Source organism: Apteryx mantelli, chromosome 1 (assembly GCF_036417845.1).
Source record: "Apteryx mantelli isolate bAptMan1 chromosome 1, bAptMan1.hap1, whole genome shotgun sequence".
Lineage (NCBI taxonomy): Eukaryota > Metazoa > Chordata > Aves > Apterygiformes > Apterygidae > Apteryx > Apteryx mantelli.
In genome coordinates, this window is record NC_089978.1 from 169,983,609 (window position 1) to 170,007,560 (window position 23,952).

The 23,952-nt window shown below is 39.8% G+C and overlaps 1 protein-coding gene across 3 annotated transcripts; it reads right to left on the reverse strand.

Annotated features, from left to right (window-relative positions):
* Window positions 1–147: 147 nt before the first annotated feature.
* On the reverse strand, window positions 148–23,525 carry TMPO (thymopoietin). 3 transcript variants are annotated; one of them, XM_067312127.1, is made up of 11 exons: window positions 23,149–23,525; window positions 13,398–13,524; window positions 11,726–11,884; window positions 10,020–10,120; window positions 5,616–5,735; window positions 5,419–5,514; window positions 4,742–4,852; window positions 3,784–3,888; window positions 3,634–3,699; window positions 3,379–3,473; window positions 148–1,964 (listed from the first exon to the last, which is right to left on the reverse strand). In XM_067312127.1, the coding sequence occupies exons 1-11, from the start codon at window positions 23,389–23,391 to the stop codon at window positions 1,670–1,672; spliced, it is 1,518 nt and encodes a 505-aa protein (XP_067168228.1). In that variant the 5' UTR covers window positions 23,392–23,525; the 3' UTR covers window positions 148–1,669. The 3 variants fall into 3 exon arrangements, with proteins under 3 accessions (XP_067168228.1, XP_067168235.1, XP_067168237.1); XM_067312134.1 differs by having other exon boundaries at window positions 3,784–3,873; window positions 23,149–23,524; XM_067312136.1 differs by lacking the exons at window positions 3,634–3,699; window positions 3,784–3,888 and having other exon boundaries at window positions 23,149–23,524.
* Window positions 23,526–23,952: the final 427 nt, after the last annotated feature.

The window sequence follows — 23,952 nt, forward strand, 5'->3', positions numbered from 1 at the left end:
AACGCTTGGGTTTTTTTTTTTACTATCAGAATTTTTTCCCCCCATCATGTTAGACTGTAGTAGCACAAAAAGACACCACTGATCCATCAGTTGTCCTGCTTTTACTGTTTTTCAGCAAAGCTTTTATTTTAATAAGGAAAGCCCACACACATTAATATCACTTTTATTTTTCTGCATTTTGACAAAAGTGAATGTCATTACAATTTTCTATAGGATGGACACAAATTTTAGCGATTTAGATTACTCAAAAGACAGGTTTAAAAGAGAAAAAACTATTAATCTTAACAGAAAGAAAAACTATTGCTTTGCTACCAGTTACCATGTTTGTCCCAAAGTTCACAGAAAGGAAAGCTTCCCCATGGCTACGGTCTAAGCATTAATGTTGTACCTAGAGCAAAAAGGTATAGACTACGTTAACTAATGTCCTCAGCTTTTCATAAGTAGCACTTTAAGAGTAAAAAGTGTGATTTATTGCGATTTTGTACTAAGCAATGAGACCAAATATTTGTATGCTGCAGACTTAAGTATATCAAAATGTATACATTCACTTTAAGTTGTTGCTTATCACTCTTCATTGGTAGTAGTGAACACAGCTGCTCACTCAACTAATTACACAATGTAGAGTATTTCAGCATGCTTCCACTGAGAAAAACATTCAACTGCATGAAAGAGTAGTAAATCTCACCTTAAAAGATGAAACTGTAGCAGAAAATGCAGCAATGCCCTCTTCATATAAGAATAAGACTTCATATGGAATTTTCACGCTTTGAGAAATACCTCTCTACATGAATATTCAAAGATAATCATATAAAGCTGTGATGGGAAGACCTTGCTTTTGAACAAAAACTGCTAAATTCAGAATTTAGAATTACTTCAGACAACAACCCTGACCCAAAAAGTATTTTAGTAGCAAATTATATTTGATGCAAAATTTATTTTCCACAAATAATGCTAATAAATAAGTTCCTCTAAGACATGTTGCCAATTAGGTTTGTTTTCAGCTCCTACAACACTATATAAGCACTAAAATGAAGTGATACATTTAAAAAATGTTACACTTAAACAGTTACTAATGTGATGCTAAGACTTTTACAGAAATGCAAACAGGTTTACAGTTACATTTACTAAAAAGTTACAGTAATCTACAGAAAAGGTTATTGCTGTACTCTCCCTACATGCTAAAAGAGATCAAATGCAATCATACTGTTACTGCAAAAATGTATTTCCCTTTATTACCTGCGTTAAGATCCTCCTCCACTATGATCTATAGAGACAAAAGTACAACCTCTTTTCTGTACAAAGAAAAAGCTTTAAAAAAACCACAGCTTCACATTTTACTACAATTTTGCCCTTCTCAGCTTCAAAGTTCTCGCAAAAACAAATATACAGTTTCTCAAAAATGAATTTAAAGGATGTCCACATAAAAAAAATAAAGCCTACAAAAAGTTCAAGATCTAAAAAAGTGTTACTCCTATGGCAAAGTGATCTCCTACTAGTCCAAAGTCCAGAAAGTTACTGATGTCCATTCATATTATCTTGCTTCATTTATCCAATTTATCAGGTTCCAATCACATTATCTGTAGGTAGTCCTTGAGCCGATGAGAGGGCAGAAGAGTTCTCTACAATTAAAAATAGGAGACCAAATCGGGCATGCCTTTCTGAAAGATACTCATTTGGCACCTTTCCCAGAGACAATATTCAGATATTTAGAGAAAGGATTTCCTTGATTAGTTTCCATAGACTGAAAGACCGAAAGCAAGAAGACTGAAACAACAACAAACAGAAGAATTTTTATCCACAGGGGAATGGAGCGTTCTTTTTTTATTGGCGGTTTCTCTGACTTGATGTCTGTGGAGGTACCATATTTTGGAACATACTTTGAAGAGAAACTTTCCTCCATTCTGAAGTCACTGAGCTCTATAGGCCGACTAGCAGCTCCTTTGATTGGTCTACGGCAGCTAGCACTGTTAATTAAAAAAAATAATTAATTGCACATGTAAGGGAGTAAAACTAAGGTATATAGGAAGATTTTAGTACTTCCATTTCCAGCAACTGGAGTACCTGAAATATCCGTTTCTTAGTAACTTATCAGTTGTAATGGCATACACATTGAAGTTAATCATTTAGTGCCTACATCCCCCTCCCCCCCCCCAAAAAAACCCAACACATCACATCCAAAAGATGTCCAAAACCCCACCATCTTTAAAAGCCTCAGGTGCCACTTCACTTCATCCTATCCACATACTTACTGGATCAAGAATGGGAATAAACTCTAGGAAGTATTTCTCAACTGTCTGCATCTTTACTCATTACATACCTAGTCATTGTGGGATTTCTAAATTTGTTTATATTGGCCCAGGCTCTTAAAAACACTTATCTATCGATAATTAAGCCAATATACAAACCCAGAAGACAAAGTGATAAGGGTTAAGAATTCCATATAAGTTGCCTAGTCCTTATGTGCAAAGAACACACATGTATGATTATTATATACAAAAAAAGTGGCATAGATTTAATTACTGATAAACCTAAGACAAGAGAAAAAGCTGAGTGGTGAGAAAATATTCCACAGAAGCAGTAGTTGGTTCCACACATTCTTATGTTAACGCTTTATGCAATTGCAGATTACATTGAAATACGAATACTAACTAGCATGCCAGCAATAACTTAGAGTTGATTTCCCATTATCTAACCATTGGGAAACTTTTTTTTCCATATTCCCTTAACAGTGAAAAGTCAAAGTTTTGTGAAACAAGCCACAGTAGAAAAATAAAATGCCTAATTATCCAGAGGGTTGGGAAGTGAGTGCTGTTTCATTTTTTGTTTAAAGACAAAGGTGTAAAGAGCAACTGAATAGCCCTGCCTAGGTGCCATCTTTATTCACATTAAGAGTACTGTAGTCCTTAACTGCAATAGGACTATTACTTAGAGAAGAAGGGTACTTGAAAATTCTCTTTGGCTTTCAAAGAGGAACCTGAAATCTATGCTGGAAGACTTTCCTTAATTCAAGAGTAGGTCTAAAGCAGTCGTGTCTAGCTAAAAAACTTAAATATTGTGAAACATCACTACATAGAAAATCCCTTTTCACTTAACTTCCAGCATCCAAAAGTTTCAGTAATAATTACTGCTAGAATACCACCCTGCTTCTCCCTGCCCCAAATTTAAATAAAGAAAATGCTGTTTTGGCTAACAAAACTATGTGCATAAAACAAAACAGAAGAGCTAGGTGGTCATCTCAACTGTAATTGAGCCAGAATGCAAGAACCGTTGCTTAGAAATCTAGCAAGATAATCAGAAACACGTCTCAGCTTAAACAGGTTTACAAGAACTGATCAATAAATAACTCCACTCCCCCGCCCCAATAAGTCTCAGTAATACCTAATTCCTGTAGGTGTTGATACTTCATAAGGGAACATTTCCTTAAGAATATCCCTTTCTACTCTTCTTTCTTCTGTATGAGTTCTCTCCAGCACCTAGAAAAACAAAAAGTTATAGGCCAAACAAACCTCACAGCAAAAAGCTCCTGCATAGCTATCTCAGTAGCCTTAACCAGGTGCAATTTGTAAAGAAAAATTTGAGTCACCCAGTGATATTTAAGAAGTTTATTTCTTGGGTTTTAAAAGTGGATTTAACCTTTGTCACTGGCAGCTGTCTGGTCACTTTTGGTATCATAATGCATTCAGTGCTCTCCTCATTTTCCTTTAAGATAAAGAATATTTTGTATAAATAACGAATACAACTGACAGCCAATGATCTAGATGATCAAAAAAACTTAACCATCACCTCTATCATGGCTATGTTGAGCAGATCACAGGACTGTTTGTGGCCAACATGATTAGAAAAACATTGATGATGGCAGTCTGCCTCTTCTTGCTGTAAGAAACAATGCTGCAGTAAAATACTAACTGAAAAGAATGCGATGTGAAATAACAGAACACCAAGTTTTCCCCACACACTTTTGTCTGACAGCTAAGTCAGAACTGCAGTCACTCACTTTTTAAATGAAGAAGTAGCCCATTCCATAAAACTGTAAGATCCGCTAGTAAAATAGCCTTCACAAGTGTTAACACAAGTTTTATCTATTGTAATTATGTGAAGCAATGAACTCCATTCAAATTCAGCCAAGCATGATTTTGCATAATTCCATAATACTATAGTACTACATGTAATACAATTATACATATTTGCAAGCGTTTTAGACAGTTTTCCAGGGGATGAATAATTCTGAGAGCTTGAAGAAGAATTATTCTACTTTCCTCAATAACTGACAGGAATCTACTTGCATGCTTTTTAAATTCAGGCTTTTAGTCTAAAGTAATCCTGCTATTTGATTCCCTATATTAAGCCAGATTGATCTTGTAAATCAGCCTATCCTGAAAAACTGCAAAGCCATGCAAGTCAGTTCTGCTGTCTTTGAGCTATTTAAACAATTTAAAAAGAAAATGCGGCATTCTGTATAGAAAAATAGCAACACAAGCAGACAAAACACTCCAAAACATACTTGACTTGAAACAAAGCAAGATTTTTTTTTTTCCTTCACAAGTTATAAAATCTGGAAGGGGAAGATAAAATAAGTTTACATTCTCCATTTATGCCATGTGATAACGTAGTTCAGTTTGACTATCATGCCACCTGGGCAATGACACCCTCCACCCCTTCTGTTCCAATCAGTAAAAACATATACACAAGAACCTAGTTCACAGAAAGCGAGCAATAGCAATCTAAGTTTTAATTTATTTACTTCAGCTGTCATCAGTGGTTTCTTTGGTGTTCTTCTGGGCATGTCTGAGAACTCACTGATTGATAGTGTAGGAGCTGCATGCTTGAAATTTCCGGACACCCTATTGACAACCTGCCGAGATTCAAAATTGTTCAGACTCAGAATTAGCCAAAATACAAAATGGGGGGAGGGGAGGGGGGAAGGAGGGAGAAGAACCAAACAATAACACCTTTATGTGCATTGAATATATGTATGTTAGGAGTTAACTCAAGAAGGTTATGTAACAGATACTCTGAAATAAGCATAGTAAAGCACATTGCTTGTCATTCCAAACAGTTTCTTTTAAGCCATTTGGAAACACAAAAGCTATTTAGTTCACAAGAAAGCCAAGCTTAAAAGCAGATATTCTGCATGTAATTAAATAAACAAAAAGATCTAAACTTTTACAATACTCCTCCTCAACCCTCCCCCCAAAAAAGACACTAGAAGGGACCTAGGTGTCTACCTAGTCCCATCTCAAAGTGAGCAACATTAGGCACTAATATGGATACTGAATAAGTAAGTTCAAAGACTAATGAATACAAGAGTGTTTTAAAGAAAGACTTTATCTGTTTAAAACAGATAAAGTCTGTCAGTAAATGTATACTACAGAAGAATACCATTTGCATACTTTAAATATATTTACTAAGCATATTTACTAGGGTCTCGTTGCTTGCAGTCAGTATAGTTTCAGCTATGGGAGTACTCTCTGACATTACAGCATCATCTACAGGCAGTTGTGCTGTAGCATCCACCTGTTTATTTAAAAAACAGAAGAAAACAATTGAATAAAATAGCCACTGGGACCTAATAGTGAGGGGGGGAAAAGCGTCTATTATAATAAGCCTCTCATCACCCTTTTCCTTGGTGTTCTTCTTGACACTCTTGTAGACTCCCTACAAAATGCCTGCAGAGGTCCACTTTTTGAAGATCCACTTGTCCAGACAGTCTCAGTAACTCCATCTTGAGAATAGGTCTATTCAAGCATCAAACACATTATCAAACACATGAAAGCCAGGTCTCAACATTCAATATCCAAAACCAAAAGCCAAGCAGCATGCATATTCCAGAAGCAGTGTGTCTGCAAGCCAAAAAAAATCTTGGATCCTAATGCATTCACTAATGCAGAGCTAGCTAGATCAGTATTGTTAAGCACAATACTTATCTTGAGAGCAATATTTTCTCAATACAAAATTGAACAAATAATGCCCAACAGTAAAAACAGAACTGACAATCTGCTCATAGTAGTAGAGTGAAATAACTTGTGTTTCAAGTAGTTGCATCAAAATCTTGAATAGTGGATATGCCAACTTTCAGTCCCATTACATCACCTGTCTACACAAAAAAATAAATCTACAAGCATGTGCTGAAAGTATCACCACATTCTTTACCCAGATAAGAGTCTATTCTCACAAGACGACATGGGAATGGTTTAGATGGCTTAGGCAGAGCCATCTGCATTTCAACAGAAGCTAATTTCCACCTGGCTTGGTGGAAGGGAAGACTACACATGGCATGGACACCTTTTATAGTCTTAAAAATTTCCACACAGAGTTAAGATTATACAAGTTTCATTTCACTGTGGGTTTTCAAGTAATGAAGCCGAAAACAGATGACTATAAATCTAAAAGACAACATGAACTGTGAAATTTGAATGAATGAAACATCTAACAGTGCCTTGTCTTTAGTTCCCCACTTGTTTCTTCTGAGTTATTCTGATTAAACTAGAAGTTGAGTCACTTTAAGATTCTATATACAAGTTCCATATTACAGCTGCTACATATCCAGCAGAGGGAGCACAAGCGTTTTGCTTTGCTTTCAAGTCACTGAAATATTTTGAAAACCAAGTGATATACATTTATACACAGACCTCAATTCCAAATAGATTCTGATGTTTCATATAGAATGTTAGACATCAACCTAAACCTCCAGTATTTCTTTAGAGACCTCTGATGAAAGGCCTCCCATTCCCTCTTTACATTTTCAGACATTGGCTTCTCAACCTTCCCTGCTAAAAAAAGCTTTACCTGCAACCTCAAAACACACCCCTCTCCCCCAATTTCTATTGGCAGGCACTTTACTTTAGAAGCTTAGAAAAACTACTAACTTCAGAATGGTTCCACTCAAAAACATTTTGAGGTGTCAAACAAGTAGTAAGGTGATTCCCTCATGCTACTAATGGGGAATTCTCCTGCCCAAAGCTGTTTGACTAACAACTAATTTTCTTTTAGTTAAAAGCACTTCAGTAAATCAGCTCCTATCTCCTTCGTTCTCTAGATGCTTGTCAGTCATGTTTTAAGTACCAGGGAAATCTTGCATGAGAAGTCTAGAAACACAGAATCCACCGCATGAGACCCATCCAAACTTCGACAGGGTATATTTAAGGGACACAAATATTGCAATCTTCTACTGTGGTTATCCTCACTTTCAACTGAACAGGAATTCTCTGCTTATCCCACAAACATCCAAACTAAATAAACTCTATTAAAATGCAATACTCAGGTTTAGACACACCAACACCACTGTGTATAATCAGAGCAAAAGCTACAACGGTGTGGTACAAAAGTATTATTCAGCATGTGCTTTTAACTGTCACATTACTGATGAGCAGTGAGGCTATGGATTATGACATTACCTCTGCTATCATCTACCACTTCCGTTCTATGCTTTTATCAGGTGTATGCCACAGAACATTTACATTTCAAAAGCCACAAAGCTGCATGCTTTATTATCTGTAAGTCCAGTTATACAGATAGCCAGAAAAACAGGTAAGAGAATGGGAATATAGCACATCTAGAATAGCACTGTAGAAAGTCTCCAAAAGAGAAAGTATGTCTACATTGCAGGACTCTTTAGCATTTAAGTAGTTTAGCCCTTCTCTTCCCCCCCGGTGCCATCTACCATGAGACTTTAAGCTCATGGTTTTGCTCTCTAAATTTATATTCACCTACATGATTTGAAGGGGACATTCAAATAAAGCTTTCGTTCCAACTTTTCCAGTTCTCTCTGAGGTGAGAGCTAATGCACAAACAGCTGAGCTCACGTTCATCCAGCCCTCTACTTCTACCTGACTGATAAGACTCACACAACTGTTCAGTCTCCCAAGCCCCTGGGCACCAGCCTGTTTAAAGCCTTTCTCTCTGCACTCTCAAGAAAAGAGCACAGCAATATTCATCAGTGTCAAATCTATAGTTAAGAACCAGATGACATGGAGAGAATCTTTTCACCTGTATGTGTCTGGACTAAGAATAATGCTGCAAAGAGCCTAGAAGCAACATGCTGGCCTGCTCACACCACAGTACCAACCAGTTCAGCCCCACCACTCTTCAGAGCCTTATAACCTTTCAGCCAATGCCACACAGTGAAGGAGAGTTGAGTACAATTCTGTAGAACGAGTACAGTCACCTGACACATTAGGTGTCATCTTAAGATCTGATTACACACAGACACACACTCCAGAAAACAAGATACATAGTATCATCTTCTTCCCCATCTTTCACCTTTCATCTCAGCAAACTATATGGATATGTATTTTGGCACATTTGTTAGACAAAAAAACATCGGAGTTTTGGGCTTTCTAGGGTCCATGCAGTTGTAAAATTTACACAGCGATCAGGAGTTGAGAAGTAGTAAGTTTTGCAAGCTGGGGAGTTCTTGAATAATTTGACATTAATCTGAAATAAGATCTTATTTCAGAGTGAACAAGTGATACTCCTTTAACTACTTGTGTATTACAGATGTAATATTTCGGAGCTTACATATTCTAATTACATGTAAAAGGTTGCAAGAGAAAATAGAGTAATGACTTAACGTTATTACAGTGAAATCATGAAAGGAATTGTGAAAGAATTGAAAAGAAAAATTGACCAAGCACTGATCACTTAAAAACACCACAAAAATACTGGGGAGAGGGGGGCATGTGGAAGGAGTGGCTGTTGTGATCTAAGTATGTTCCTGAGGATTAGGAAGCTTAATTTATTGCTGGCCAAATTAAATACCTCTATCATACTGAAGTTGACAGGGACTTCTGGATGAATGGCAATTTAGAAAAAAGTAATCCTTAAACTATGAGAATCTTAAGATTCAGATGCCCATTATAAAGACTATCTTGGACGGAAGTTGCTTGAGTAAGTTAAAGAATATAATGTGTTCTATGAACCATGCCTTTTGGTAGAAGTGAAATCTGTTCAGTTTGTACTCCTAAGAATCCGATTAAAAACAAGCAGAACCACTGAGAATTCCCTAACTTTGTGTTTATTATTCAAGCTCACATAGCAGTATGCTGCCAGCTTTAAGAGACATTCATAGCACGTGCATGCTTATACAAACACACACCTCCTAAGTAGGAAGGATTTAGCATTTACCATACTACAAAGTACTGACAAAAGTTACTGAGCTGCCTCAAACTATTAACAGGTCAGATTCTGTGTCCCTCTAAAAGGTTTTCTAGGCAAATCTGTACTACAGCACAATTCCACAACTTATTGGTCAGATAGTGAACAATACTGTAATGATATTAGTAATCTAAGCTGAGCAACGGGATACTTAGTGACACTGTCACATCATAAGCACAGATCAACAACCAACTACTGAATCCAGTACTCAGTCAGCACTTCAAATATTTGAGGTGCTTCTGCAAGATTCCTCCTTCACCAGGACAAGGGAACTAATAACACTATTTGTAAGTTAAGGGCAAAGGGTACATAAAGTGAGACTCAAACAGTTATTTATCATTTCTCGTCTAAGAGCAACCTTTCCAACAACTTAAAAGGTCTACTCTAAGTACCATTGCTACCAGTGTGGTTGGGGATGATGGGCAGGGGGGAAGGCAAGAGAGACCTATCTTCCTCCAGCCTTGCTTTGAGAAACTGTTGAGTTACTTTTGCTGAGTTAACTTGTTTACAAATATACAACAGGACATCAGTTCTCTTGGCTTAAAAATCTGCCAGGTTTCCAAAACTAAAGGTGTTAAGTTTACCTAGAGTTTTCCTGTAAGACTGCTACAGAGGCTAGCAAGCCAGACAAATAATTTTCAACATTCAGAATTATGGTCTGCTATCATATGGGCAACATCAGGCAAACAGCAGCTACAGAGTTAGTTCACAAATTTTTCATGCTGTATTAAAACAAGCTTTCTGAAAAAACTTGTTACAAACAGCATAGCCCATTTAGTCAAATATGATTATATTAAAAGAGGAAGGTGCTTAGTGAGTATACCTGCAGTTAGTAGCTGTTCTAGAAGCCGCTAAAATAAACATACCTGGTTGTGTTCAACACCTCTTCTCTGTTTGAGTCCTACTGGAGCCTTTGTCTTGGCTTTTAGCGGTTCTCTCTTCTCAAGCCTCAGTTCAGTCTTCGGATCTGGGAACAAAACTACCATTATTCGGACAGCTGAAAATACCAAAATAACCCCAGGAAGAAAACCTGCTTGCCCTTTTATCCCAAGCTTTCATGTAATTCATTTTTAATATAACTGTTTTCTACAATACTACTGGTGGTTGCATTAATGTTAACCAACCTGTACTTTAATAGAATTCATTTTAAGAGCCAATATTACTTTGTTATAAATAAATGTTTCTTTAAAAAAAATGTGAAATACAGGTGTAAATGTGAAATACATTTCAGTTTTGTCCAAAAAACAAAACCGCCCCATACATTTCTGATAAGCTTTGACCAACCCAGCTGTTACATTTAGAAATTGTTATCAAGTTGTAATTAGTTTAACCAAAGAGCCATTATATTATTTAATTGTGGTAATGGACTGAAAGCTTCCAACATCACACATCTAGGCTTTCAGTTTCATTTCTTTCTAACATAGGTACTTACACGTAAAACTCCTTTTTAATTCAAACGAAGAGCAAGTGGACAGCAGTCATATTACCAGTAAGAAGATGCGTTATTTCCACCACCCCCTTCTAAAACTCTAATAGCATTACACCAAGAGATTTAAACTTTAGTTATTAAGGTCTCTTAGCTTCTTAAACATTATTATATAGAACCTGTTCTTGTTTTTTCCTTCAGTATTTGAACAGTTGGATAATTAGCTGAAGCATGTTTAAATAGGAGATAGCTGAGAGTTACCCATGGGCTCTCAGCTGTCCTAAAAATCTCTCCCTCTACTCCCCACTTTTCAGTATTCCTAGTTAGAAATTGCAAAAAATTCAAGTTTCAAAACCAAGCCCTAATATGTAAGGGAGATCTATCAAATACTCAAGTTTCTATCTGTATTTCAGCTTTTTCTGTCCTATCTCGAGGGTAGTTCCTGACAAAAAACCCAAGATACTCCCCTTTAAGCATTCCATCCAAGTGCATCTTTGAAGTATACATTGTTTTTACCTTTTGTAAGATGCATCATGGTGTGTTTTCAGGCTTCTTCCCCACCTCAAATCCACATCCCCTCCTTCCTTTCTGGATATAAACTCAGTATTCAAATGCCAAAAGATGGAAAAAAAATCCTAAACCAAACCAAACAACCCACTCCAAACTAAGTCCAAAAGGAACATGCATAAAAGGGATTAAGTCATGCATAAAAAGAAATATTAAGTGACACTAAAAATGTATAAAAGTGTAATAAACTTCTTTATTCCAGGATAGTATATGAATAACTACTGTAGACATCAGACAAAATTCACTAAAAGACAAAGTACAAAGAACATTGAAACACTTGTAGATTGGAGAACTGTCATATCTATTCAGATTTACATGCCCAATTCTATGGGGAAAAACTGTCAAAATATGGGAACTTTTTACTACTAAAGTGTTTCCTTTCACAGAAAAGGTTCCTGCTGGATCACCATGCCAATACTCTGAAGTGAAGCGTATGAACATGTGGTCTACAGTAATATTTTCTGAAAGTCTCAACTAACAGTAAATTGTGTCCTCTTTAGATTTCAGAATTCCTTCTACTGCAGCTACTACTGATATACAACTTGAATAGTTCACATTCAAGTTCCACTCCAGTCTTACCTTCGTCATTGTCACTGTACTGGTCAGAATCGTTATTTCCATTCTGTCTGGCGTTCTCAGAAGATGAGGTGATTGTTGGGAGAGGCACAGCGGACTTCTGCTCTGGGCCATGCTCCATCAGTTTCAACAGCTTCTTCTCATAAAGTTTCCTAGTAGTAGCTGCAAAAAGGAAGGATACACACTAAAGATGCACACTAAAGCCATCCTTCCTGACTTAACGGCTAGATCTTTGCTCTTTTTTTCTTTGGAAATCTCCAAGAGCCACCACCTATGCTATGTTTCCAGGCAGATTCCACTGCTATTCTCTTACTCCTTTATCCTGGAATTACCTTCCCCGTCCCCCCCAATCCCCCTTAATTTGACCTTTGCCATGTTAGCAAATTCAGTCCAACAAGCAGAGCTGGTGCAAGTGAGCAGCAAGAACAGAACTTTGTTTGCAGCAACTAGCTGTTACATTGCTTCACTCAATCTAATGGGACACCTGTTTAAGACTAGAAGGTGTGAAGTCTAGCACATAATTCCATGTCAGGACTACTCTGGCAAAAATTTGTAGAAGTCACTAATGTCTGAATTGTTAGCTACAAAGTCATCTAACCTTATTTGAAATCTTCCCCTCCCCCCCCCCAAAAAAACCCAAACAAACAAACAACAAAAAAACCCTTCCTTTAAAAGGAGTGGCAGTCTCTCGCAGAAAAGACTCCATACCCTGTAAGAACTAGGTCTTTTACTTATCCCCAAATTTGGGCATCTTTCCAGTGAACTGTACAGGTGTTTGAAATTTTCAGAAAACTTATTCAAATGCTACCCAAGAGAACCTGGCTGAATGGGAAGGCATACAGAAACAGCTAACAGGAAATATTATGCCTAAGTCTGACTCTAGATAGTCTATCACAGGACTCCAAACTCCACCACCAGCATTTTCATTCACTCCGGATTTGGAGTACACTCCACAGAAGGTTCGGCATGCTACAGGAAACCATCATCTGCTGAAGAGCTGCGAAAGCAAAGTATCTTGCCATCAGGCTACTGCACAATCTGAAAGGTGAAGAGCTCTGATCCCACATCACAGGAGAGTGCCTAAGGCAAGAGGCTAAGCTGGGGACAGGGCTTCTCCCTAGCCCACCTGCTAGAGTTGGCTGGTCAGTAAGATGGAGCACAAAATTCAAGAGGCCAGAAAGAATAAGTAAAGGAAGACATTACTGCACAGTGCAGTGAGTAAGGAATGCTCCAGGAAAGTTCCCAATCTATTCTCAATGCTATTAAGTTATTAGATAAGATGTATTTTCTACTTACATCTCAAACTCTGTATCACTCTGTATCACAAGGCCATATTACCACAGCACTGAACTGCAACAGTTATACAGCTTCAGAGCAGAAACTGGAACATATCCAGCTGGCCCAGAACACAAGAGGAACAAACTGTGCACTTGTCTACACAGCAATGCTTCAAGTCTTTTCAGTGTAAATAGTCCAATGAAAAAATTGTAAGTGGGAAATAAAATTGTAATGGTATTGGTACTAAACTTAATAAGCAGCCATATCAGAGAAGCTCAGAGTACTCGGAGCTGAAGTCTAGAAATATATAAGCATATATACACACACACACACACACACTATATATATACACACAATATATTGAAGTGATGAATATTTGCTAGTTCAGTTGACCTACCTACAACTGGGCCAGGATTCATCCCATATTTTGCAAGTTGCTCTTGAAGATCTTCATTACTGAGCTCTGTTACATCTAGGTTATCCTTCTCCTCTGGCCTGGGTTTGTCAGTTTTCTTTGTGGCTTTCTGTGTGGGAGGGAGGAGAAAAAACAAAACAAAACAAAATACAAGACTGTTTCTAGTTAATACAGAACTTACATGTCTCTTCTGAGGTCACAGGAAGGAATGAAAGTCCTAACCATAGAAGAATAACAGAAGAAAAATGACATTCCCCCCCTGCTGCACCACAGTAAAGCCTAGGTGAAACAATGTAAATATTTACATCTAATAAGCAAATGTGCACAAGTTTCATACTTATAAAAGGAAACACCTATTCCAAGCCTCCTCTATAGTAAAAGTCTCACCAATTGTTCTGATCCTGTTTTTGAAGTTAAACTTCAAGCATGCAACATGAGGGGATTTCTTTCATATGACTGGCGAGATAAGGTTTTAGAAGTTTCTCTAGAAATTTTCTGAGAACTACACCTGAAGTCCAAACAAAGCATCATGCCTGTACTCTGAGCCAGTAATGGCAAATCCCTTGCCACAACTGCCAAGTTTGACACCAGTAGATTTGGACTGACACCAGTTAAATACATTTTTTCAAACACCAGGAAGGTTTACCATTGCTACTCTGAACCATAAAATACGTTCAATTTGCATTTCTTCTTCTACCTAATAGGTCAGCACTTCTTCCTCCAACTTTATTTAACAGTATCCACATCCTCCTGGAGTTCCCACTATTCCCTCTCTTACCCTAGTGTTCTCTGCAAGATTATATGAAATTATGAATGGGGTGCAGGAAAGGCAAAACCAAAACCATCCTCAAATATTCACAATCCTGCCTGCCTGCTTAAGCCACTGCTACTGTAGCTCTACAAATCCTAAACCCCACTGGCAACACTACTAGAACAGTTGGCAACACACCACCACCATCTACAGATTGTCATCAGCATGGTCTGCCAAGATGCTATTCCTGAATTAGCAGTTTCCGCTATATCCAAACAGAGTGATCATAACATTTGTTCAGCTTGGGAAGCCTTTGTTACTACAATAGACATTTCCAAGCTCCAAGGTCTGCAAGAGAATGAGGAGGAAAGACAGAAGAAATATGCTTAGAGAACTGCTTGTTCACAGCTAAGAACAATCTTGATACAGATACGACTTATTTCAAAGCAGTATCTCACAGTCGTAGGATATAAACAGATACAAGGTATACACCTAATTACACCTCAGCTTGGTTACCCAGAAGAGCTGGTAGGGTCTTCTGCTACTCACTGAAGATATGCATAGAAGTTTCAAATACAGATACCTTATGAAAGTCCCTAACTACGAACACTTTTTTCTGGTTCTGTTTAGCACTAAAAGACTATCAGAAGACTGACTGATGCGAGTCAACAGTAGCTAGCCACAGTGACAGATCCATATTTAACCAACACGCAAGCTTGGTCTTGCCTTGAATGTCTTGATATTTTAAAGCTAAACAAGGATCTCTCAAATAAAACTGACTATTATATAGTTCAAATAAAATAGATTTTCTTGAACTCTTGGACTGAGAAAACCCCAGCATCATGGACTTAAAGAAAATTAGCTGTTGAAAAGCAACAGAATCTCCAAGAGTTCATGCTACTTGTTAAAATTAAGAAATGGACTCCAAGCAGTCCAAAGAAAGGATATGATCACTGAAGTGTCTTATTTACACCTCACCTAATCAATCATTCTATTGCTTTATCATGAGAATCTAATTAGTTTTTGAAACAACTGAAACCAAGTATCTAGTACATAAAAAACAACCAACCTGTAGCTATATAAAAGACTTCTACACCGTGTTTACTTTTGAATCTGTTGGTCATACTTGGCTTTAGATACCCACATTAACATTAACAAACCTTTCACATTCCGTGCATTTTTCTGGACTACTAAACTGTTCAAACAGTGGAAAAAAATTCTAAAACATATGCTAGGTTTTCTTGTTTGGATGTGCTCAGGCTATTGACAGCTCCACAGTGTTGTATATATCACCAACCAGATTAACTAAGAAGATACTTCCATATTTCAGAAGAAAACAACTTGCAGGGTGCAGGAAATCAACATTCCAATGACACTTAAGTAACTGGAAACCTGATTTAATACATTGTTGCACTGGTATCACTTACAGACCACAGAAGAGGCTATATTCTAGCAGTGTTCACCAAAAAAACTACTCAGCATTCTACTGGATGTTTTACAGGAATCTTACTAACACCTCATACCTATTTTTTCTTCCAAGTACTGTTTCACTTTTCCCTACAGTATTACCAGAAAAAGAGATCATGAGAACAGTCAGTTTCAGCAGAGTAAGAGGGAAGAGGAAGGATGAAAAGTTGAATATAATCCATGTTCTTCAATAATATAGTCAGATGCATTGATTAGCTAGTGTTCTGTGAGACCTTCAACTTCTACTTTTGAATACCTGTTCTCCTTAAAGTTGAAGCAAATGACTTCATCTGTACAAGCAGTAAGCAACTATTTAAAGCACTCGCTGGAGCACAGGATCAGTCTCTAGTAGCATAAGGAAAGAAGAAATTCATACCTTGGTTGTGGTATGACAGCATTAAACTCTGCAACAACATTAGTTTAAAGAGTTCCTACTATTATGCTATAAAGCACAACCACACTTTCTGTGCGTCATCACAGCTTATCCGTGGGACTACACTGTGAACCACACTGAAGATCTGGCTTTAAAATTAATCTTTGCAAATTAAGACAAAAAAAAGTTTCCTGGTCTAGTCACAATGCAGAACAAGGAACACTTCTGTCAGTGCAACTAAAGCTGTCTTATTGCGGTGCAGAGGCGAAGCGTTTAAAATTGTATTGAATGCTAGGATTTGCCACGTGAAGTGGTGTATTTGATCACTTTGCCTATACAGTAATCTCAAATATTCTTGCAACACTATCCCCAGACCAATAAATCCCTATCTGATTATCTTGCAATCCCAACCAGAGCTAGCAGCATGAATATATATATTTTATATATATATATGTTTTCATATTTCCATAGTCATTGCCATTTGCTAGAAAACAGATGAAAGAGGATCTGTATACTTAACACTTGAGAGAGATTTGTTCATACCATATAGGTAGCAATTTCGCATCGACATCTGTCAGGCTCAGTTTCAGATAACTAGGACCCAATCTTTCAAGCAAGTATTGAACTGAATTATAAGCACGGGCCTCCCACACAGCATTCTCAGTTCTGCAGCAATAGAAAAACCAAGCGGACAGGAGAAGTTCTCTTCAGACATGGAACACTGACATTGCTCCATAGCGAAAAAAGCTTTCACCTCTCACTAACAGAAAAGGAGGAGAAAATGCAAGTCATGAGAACGCAGACCTGGAAACTATCCTTCACCTCATCACTGATCTTCCTGCTGAATAGGAATCCAAAATCCACAGACCAGGTTATCAGAGACTTTCTGCTGCTATGTTTACTAGTCCAAACACAAATAGAACTGAAGTAACATCTCAAAGAAGCCATTAAGTAATACAACTGACAACTACAGAAAATCATACAAAAGAAGCATTTTCAAAACCCAACAGTTAAACAGCACCTAAACCAGGATACTTGAGGGCTTTAATCCTAAACAGGTGCAGCTTCATCACTAGCAGCAGATAGTAAAGAAGCCCTGAGCCTACTTCTCTGAATGAGGTTAAGACAGGCTAAGAAAGCCCAAATTATGTCAACAGAAGGCACTTCAGTTCTCCAGTTTGTACAATGTCAACAAATATCTGTATTTCTATGAAGGCAGGGGAAGAGATAAGGAACTGCATGTGCCAAGTATTAATAATAGACTTATACTTTGAAATATAGGGTCTGCATTCCCCCTATATTTTTTACTCTCTCATACACAAACATTTCTGCAGGAGAATAATCTTTTACCAAGTCTACTGAACTTTTTGACCTCAAATGCTTAGAAAAAAAAAAAAACTTACCAAAAGCTGCATGACAGACAAAAACAATGGAAAGAAAATTATGCACTGATAATTCAGAGATGCTAATGCACTGAGCTTTGAGAATTTTACCTTCCAACCTCAGTTACCAAGTGCCAGACTTATAATTTCCATTTCTCCCTCCATCCCCAATTCTGTTTTATCCAGTGAAGGGAATGTATCTGCTCTGGAAACAGATGAATGCTGCATAGGTGAAGAGTTGTTTCCAGAGAATTTGGTGAAACAGTGAAAATTCAGAACGAAAAGCAAAACAAGAAATCAAACTAACAGATGGTCCTGTGGTTCAATCAACCAAATGCTGACATGGAGATCTGGCTTGTGTATGTGTCCTGGCTGAACAGCTGACATGCAGCGCTAGACTAAATTACTTCAACAGGACATTTGGGTCTACTTTATTAGAATATGACTGCTATTATATCAGTACATTAATGAGGAGCATTTTAAGTTCAAGAGTCTAGAACTGCAGAAAGTCTGACATTGCAGTGAGAAGTTCTGCCACACAAAAACTATCCTGCAATTGGAATTATTCTGTCACCTCACCCCTACTGACCACAGCTGACAATGCTGTTAAACACTCAAACAGCAGATGATCACCATTTAAAAGCCCACAAAGGTGTTAATTTATGTTCCACATTGTGTTTGAACAGTTGACCATAATTAAGAGACACAACCACACAGCCCATATTGAATAGATTCTCTTCCTTCCTTGGGCAACACACACATTTTACATTCTCTCACCTATCTCTGCATTCAGTTTCACCTTCTGCACACTCAATCTTCATAAGCTTCCAGTTTTACTATTACCTTCCCTCCTCCAACAGGGAAGATTCAGACTATACAGTTACAGTAGCTACAGATATCACTACTATCACAGTACTCTGACCACGAAGAACTGAGGCTAGCTTTTCATTTACTTTGCCATTTGATTTTAAAAAGCCATCTTTAGTTGGTAAGTCTCTTCTGGAAAGTTTCAAATAGGCCTTTCAATTCCAGGTGTCCTCATTACACTTTCATGAAGAGAAATGAGAAGGAGACATCTGACAGATCCTTTCCAAATCACAACTCTAAAGGTCCAAAATATCACTCAGTTTTTCAGGAAAGATTCTTCCAGAAGTACATGAAAAGTACTGATAAGCTAGGTCATATGAAGCTAAGCATTTTGAGCTCTGTTTGGCAACAGTGTGAAGATAATGACATTTTTGGTGTCTGCTTTAAAACAATGCTGTTAAAGAGGCAAAAGTGCCCTTTGATAGTTAGTTTTCCTTTGAGCTATTTGTCCTGAGCTGGAAAAGCTGGCACTCCAGACAGTATTATCAGGGCAAGGCCCAAGCAAGCAGAATTTGAAAAGGCTTTCCCTCTCCTAGTAAAGGTTATAGCCACAGTGAGAGTCTTTTTTTGTAACTGAGACTACTAATATCACATTTAAGCATTTCAGCACCTAGGAAAGTGTCCACATTTAAAAGGATACTTTCAAATACTTCACAAGAAAGCTCTCTTAAAAATATATTCAGAATAATGTTTAATTTTACTTTAAGTTAGGGAATTTTACATATTTTTGACAGCATTTGAAGTCAAGTCATCTTGTGCTGATCAGTCTGCACCTTATGTAAAAGGACGGCTTTTATTATTCTTGTTATATCACACTACAAAACAAAGATTGAGTTTCAGAGGGGGTAGATAGGATACTACTACATTCAAGAGTTTACTTTTGAACTTCAGGTGCCAAAAAATGCTGACCACTAAAGAGGTTGCCATCCCAAAGCATGATGCTTTCAGGGCCCAAAACCAGCATTGCAACAGGAACAAAACCCCTTTAAGGTCTGGTCTGCTCATAAACGCATGTTAATCATCTGTACATTCATCGCTGTATCAGAACAAAAACAGAGGTCAAAGTAAGCCCAAATGGATAAAAATTAAACATGAATAGCATCACTATGGAAGCATGACACTTGCTGTCATCCCACAATACATCAACTTTACATCACTAGCATACTGATGTTTTTATTTGTCTTGAGAATGATAGGTTGGATGTAGTATTGACAGAACTGTGCTGGAACAGTGAAGTACTTAAAAGACCCACCCATTTGTGATGAAAGAAGGAAAATTAAGGAGACTTTTTTTGGCCTCATTGCTGCACAGATCTTTCATCTGTAGAAAATGTGCATGAATAAATGCATTATTAAATGCTCAGAACTGAAAGAAAAAGAACCTTAATTTTAAACTGTCTACACTGTCATTTTAATGACTGCAACAGTGCCAAAATAGCAACTTTTAGCATCAAGAGACTCAGTTTAGCCATAGTCTCCTTTCAGCGATTGCAACATGGACATATTCAGAGTAGTCCCTTGAACTTGTTTCTCATGTCTATTGTAAGAGAGGAAAAAAAAACCCACCCTTTTCTTCCTTCAGCGTGCACAAGTCAGCCGACAGATCAAGTAACGTACTGATTCAAACGTTAACACAAACTCCCCTCGGAGCGGGGCCGCAGCAGCCGCGGCGGCGCCCCCTAGCGGCCGCCGCGGCCACACGCGACCCGCCGGCGGCGGCGCCGCAGCGCGGCCCTTCCCCCGCACGTCGCTCCTCCTCGGGCCGCCAGCAGGGCCGTAACCCCCCCTCTCCCACGCTGGTCTAAACTCAGACCGCCGTTACCGCAGGTGCAGCCCGTGCAACTTCAACAGGTTGCGTGCTCAGAAAGCATCACATGGGTCTGCATTCACCGAAGGGAAAAAAAGTGAGTGGGCCCAGTGGGGTGGGGTGGAGGCACAGTGACCAGCAAGTTCCTCCAGGTTTTAAGTCTGAACCATCCTTATTCAGGCCAATATAGAATCTTGATCATACTCAATTTTCTGGGTTAAAAAAACATATTAAACAATGTATTTCATGCCTCTTTGATAGCTTATTCCCATAAAGCAGGAACAAGTTGATTTGTGACTATGATCCCAACCCTTTCAGAGAACTCAAGTAACAGACATCATTGCTCACTCAAGAGAATTGAGACTTCAGCAGCAAGACTCATGGACACAGAAAAAGGCAAGTACTCACAACTACTGGGATGGCATTACTAAGGAGTAAGCAAAAAGTTCAGAAGAAAGATTAGGTCTCTCTTGTGTTTGCTCTCCTGTCACAGGAGAGCAAACAGTCTAGTCATCTCTTTGCTCCAAGAGCAAATCTGGCCCTTTTCTACCTCTCCCTCTATGCATCAGGCACCAATCCAAAATAATGGGGGATGAACCTTCTGTCCTGAGATTTTTTGTTTTATTTAAATGAGTGCACAAAATTAAGCTATGTCCAAAGGAATACCAAAAATTAGCAATCACAGAAAGCACAGTGGCCCAGAACCCTCTGAAATGGAAAACTACACAAGTGCTCTTTCAAATGCTTTTACAAGTTACTACTAGCCTTGATTGAGTCATCTTGACTGAAGAGACTCTTGCAATTTTCAAATTAAACAGCATCCAAATTTAAGAGTGATATGGGAACCACAGAACAGAGCAGACCAATTAAAAAAAAAATCCCCCAGAAGATTTTTGTAATTTGTTTCTAGAACACCAAAATACTTGATTGTATTAAATAGTCGATTGCCTAAAAATTTTAAACAGCTGGTTGCACTTTCCTCTCAATATACACAAGTCACATAACTGAAAAATGATAGTACTATGTAACATACATAAAAATGAAGCTAATAAAGCACTGCAATTTTGTTACTCATATCTTAGCCTAACAACAATAAAAAGCTATGTTACTATATCTATGCAAGTTACAAAGCAGTTGTATTTCTGTATGTACCCACTGCAGACTGTTTTCTGGTCTTAAAAAAAAAGAAAAAAAATTACAGAGAGGAGTATAAGTCCCAGTTTCCTTTTCCCTATATTCCTAGTTTCCTCTCTTAGAGAGGTTTAGATGGGGACAGGAGGGAAAGCAATCAATTATACCAACATCCTTTGTTTTGCCTCCATACCAGAATCCCACTCCTCTGCAGGTCAGACCTTCTTCACTCTTCTTCTACCTTACAAACATTTTGGGGACATATCATTCTGGAGGCCTGTACATTATTCTATTGGAAGGACAGCAAATCAAAGCAGTACTGTTATGCCAGAAGGCATTAACAGGTACAACAGCTAATCAAGCTACAAGCAGGTTCAGAACTGCCTAAGCTGCACTATACATACAACTGAGCTACCGGGGGGGGGGGGGGGGGGGGAGGCAAGAGAAGCCAAACCCACCAAATTCCAATTGTTGCCACTACAATATTCTCTAAAGTTCTGTATCAAGGTGCACTGCTCAGAAATTAATACATGAGACTAGCACAACTAGCACAGAGCCTTGCAGACATTATTAACAAAAGTGCAAGAGTACCACCCATTCTGTAAACAATAAAAAAGTCACCCATAATTGTTTAAGTTAAAGCATTGGGGAAAGGAGAGAAAAATCAAGTCCAGGGACTTCAGAAGGTGACCTTCCTTCTCTTACAAGCTCAATTCAAGTTCGTTCCCTTTTACTTGAAAGCACCTTAAAATGCTACAGGCAGACCATTGAGTTAGAGAAGTGTCTAGTCCACAGTAAATTTTTTCCAGTGAACACCAATTAAGTATTTGAATTAGGCACACATTAAAAAGTAATTTAGCTAAAAACCTCTTCCTCTTTCAGTTACAATTTCCAGTTTCTTAATTTAAGAACTGTCAGTTGTTCAGGTTTTAATATGCTGTAAATATGAAAAACCTTCAAAAAAGTCTGGTCCTCTGCACCCTCCTTACAGATAAGCTTTGCACCCTCCTTACAGATAAGCTTTGCAAGATAAATTTTTCAGGAACAAATTTTTTTTATATGAATTAAACTCTCGTAGCTGGCAATCACTGTACAAACCTTTACATGAGATGAGACAGTGTGTTCAGCTTTAGATTATGAAAAGATTACTTTTTTAATATATGTAAGTTTACAGTGCACTTACTAAAATAAAATTTAAAAAAATCATATTACCCCATATAAAAAAGTATAAGTGTCATGAGCTACTGCTTTTTTCTTGCGCATGTGCTAGTAGAAAGTCTAGGAGAGCAAGTAACAGTCCACCAGCTGAAGCCTTGCAGCAGAGGCATTTTGCTATAAAACACGTGCTTAGAGGTATGAGAACGCCAACTATATTAAGCAGACACTCTTTACACTAAAACAGTCCACTTCATTAAACAACACAAGCCTGCTGTTCCTCCAAAGTTTCATTCTCTCATCTGAGAGGAGATATTTACACAGACCAGGATCGTTTCAGTGCAACTGAGCCAGTTTATGGGAGGCTTCTGCCTAATGTTAGCGAGACGAAGCCTCGTGCGCGGTTTCTCTTGCTTTGTTTCTCCAACACCTCTCCACAAGTATTTTAGCAACAAGACCCCCAGTCAAAACGAAGTCGGGACGCCCTAAATTTACCGCCCGGCGACCTTACGCCCCGCACCCCAGGCGCCCGCGGCCTGTCCCTCCGCGGCCGCAGGGGCCCCGCGGCCGCCACGGAGGCGCAGCTGACGAGGGGCGCACACGCGGGACACGACCCGGGGGAGAAGCCGGCAGGCTGCCGGTCGGAGGCGCCGCGGCCCCCGCGGGAGGGTGAGCGGGCAGCCCGGGCGCCGCGCGGCGGCCCCCGAGCCCCGACGGGGGCGGGCGGCCCCATTCGGGCGGGAAACCGGGCTGGGCCGCCGCGAAGCCAAGCGAGCGCGGGAGCGGGACGGCCGCGCTTACCCGGCCGGCGGCGGCGGCGCCGCGGTTCCTGGCGCCCACGGGCGTGGGCTCCCGCTCCTCGTCGCTGGAGAAGTCGGGCTGCGCGGCGGCGGGCGGGTTGCGGGCGGTGAGGTGCTGCAGGTAGAGCTGCACGTAGACGTCCTTGCGCTGCTCGCCGCCCGGCAGGCTCACATTGTTAGCGATCAGCTCGCTCTTCAGCTTCTCCTTGGTCAGCACCGACGGGTCCGCCAGGAACTCGGGCATCGCCGCCGGCTGCCGCCCGCCCGGGAGAGGCACCAACAAAGCGCGGGCAGAGGGGGCGGGAAGGGGGAGGACTCGCCTGCCCCGCGCCAGCGACCTAGCTCCGCTGCGGGCGGGCGCGCGCACCGAGCGCTTCTCCCAGACGGCAACAAGGCGCGCCCGGATTGGCGAGGAGGGGAAGGAAGCAGCCCCGCTATTGGCTGCCGGGCGGAAAGGGGCAGCGGCGCGCGGGTTCCCCCGACGTTAGTGCTTTGCGCGAGCAATGGTAACGCAGTTTAAATTCGGCTCAGGCGGGAGAGGCGCGCGAGGCGGCGCTGCCGTGGGGAGGGGGCGCTGCCCGCCGCTGCTCCGTCCCCCTTCCGTCCCCCCTTCCCGCCCCGCTGCCTCGCTCCCTCCAGGCTCCCCCATAGCGAGGGTCCCTCACGTGGCCGCGGGGGACCGGCAGGGTGTTTTCCCTTGCCGGGAGAGGGTGAGCGCACCCCGCTGGGGTGGTGCCTCGGGCCCGGCGCCGCGGGGCAGGGCTGGCGCGGCGCTCATGACCTGCCGTTGCTGGGACCGTGCCGC

What these genes read in the sequence shown, in the direction of transcription:
- TMPO (XM_067312127.1), bottom strand. Translation starts at nt 23,391, where the DNA reads ATGCCCGAGTTCCTGGCGGACCCGTCGGTGCTGACCAAGGAGAAGCTG. An exon ending in GAATCCTGGCCCAGTTGTAG is followed by an intron (nt 11,885 to 13,397) that starts GTAGGTCAACTG and finishes TCCTTTTTGCAG; the next exon opens with CTACTACTAGGAAACTTTAT. An exon ending in GAGGTGTTGAACACAACCAG is followed by an intron (nt 5,736 to 10,019) that starts GTATGTTTATTT and finishes ATGCTTGAATAG; the next exon opens with ACCTATTCTCAAGATGGAGT.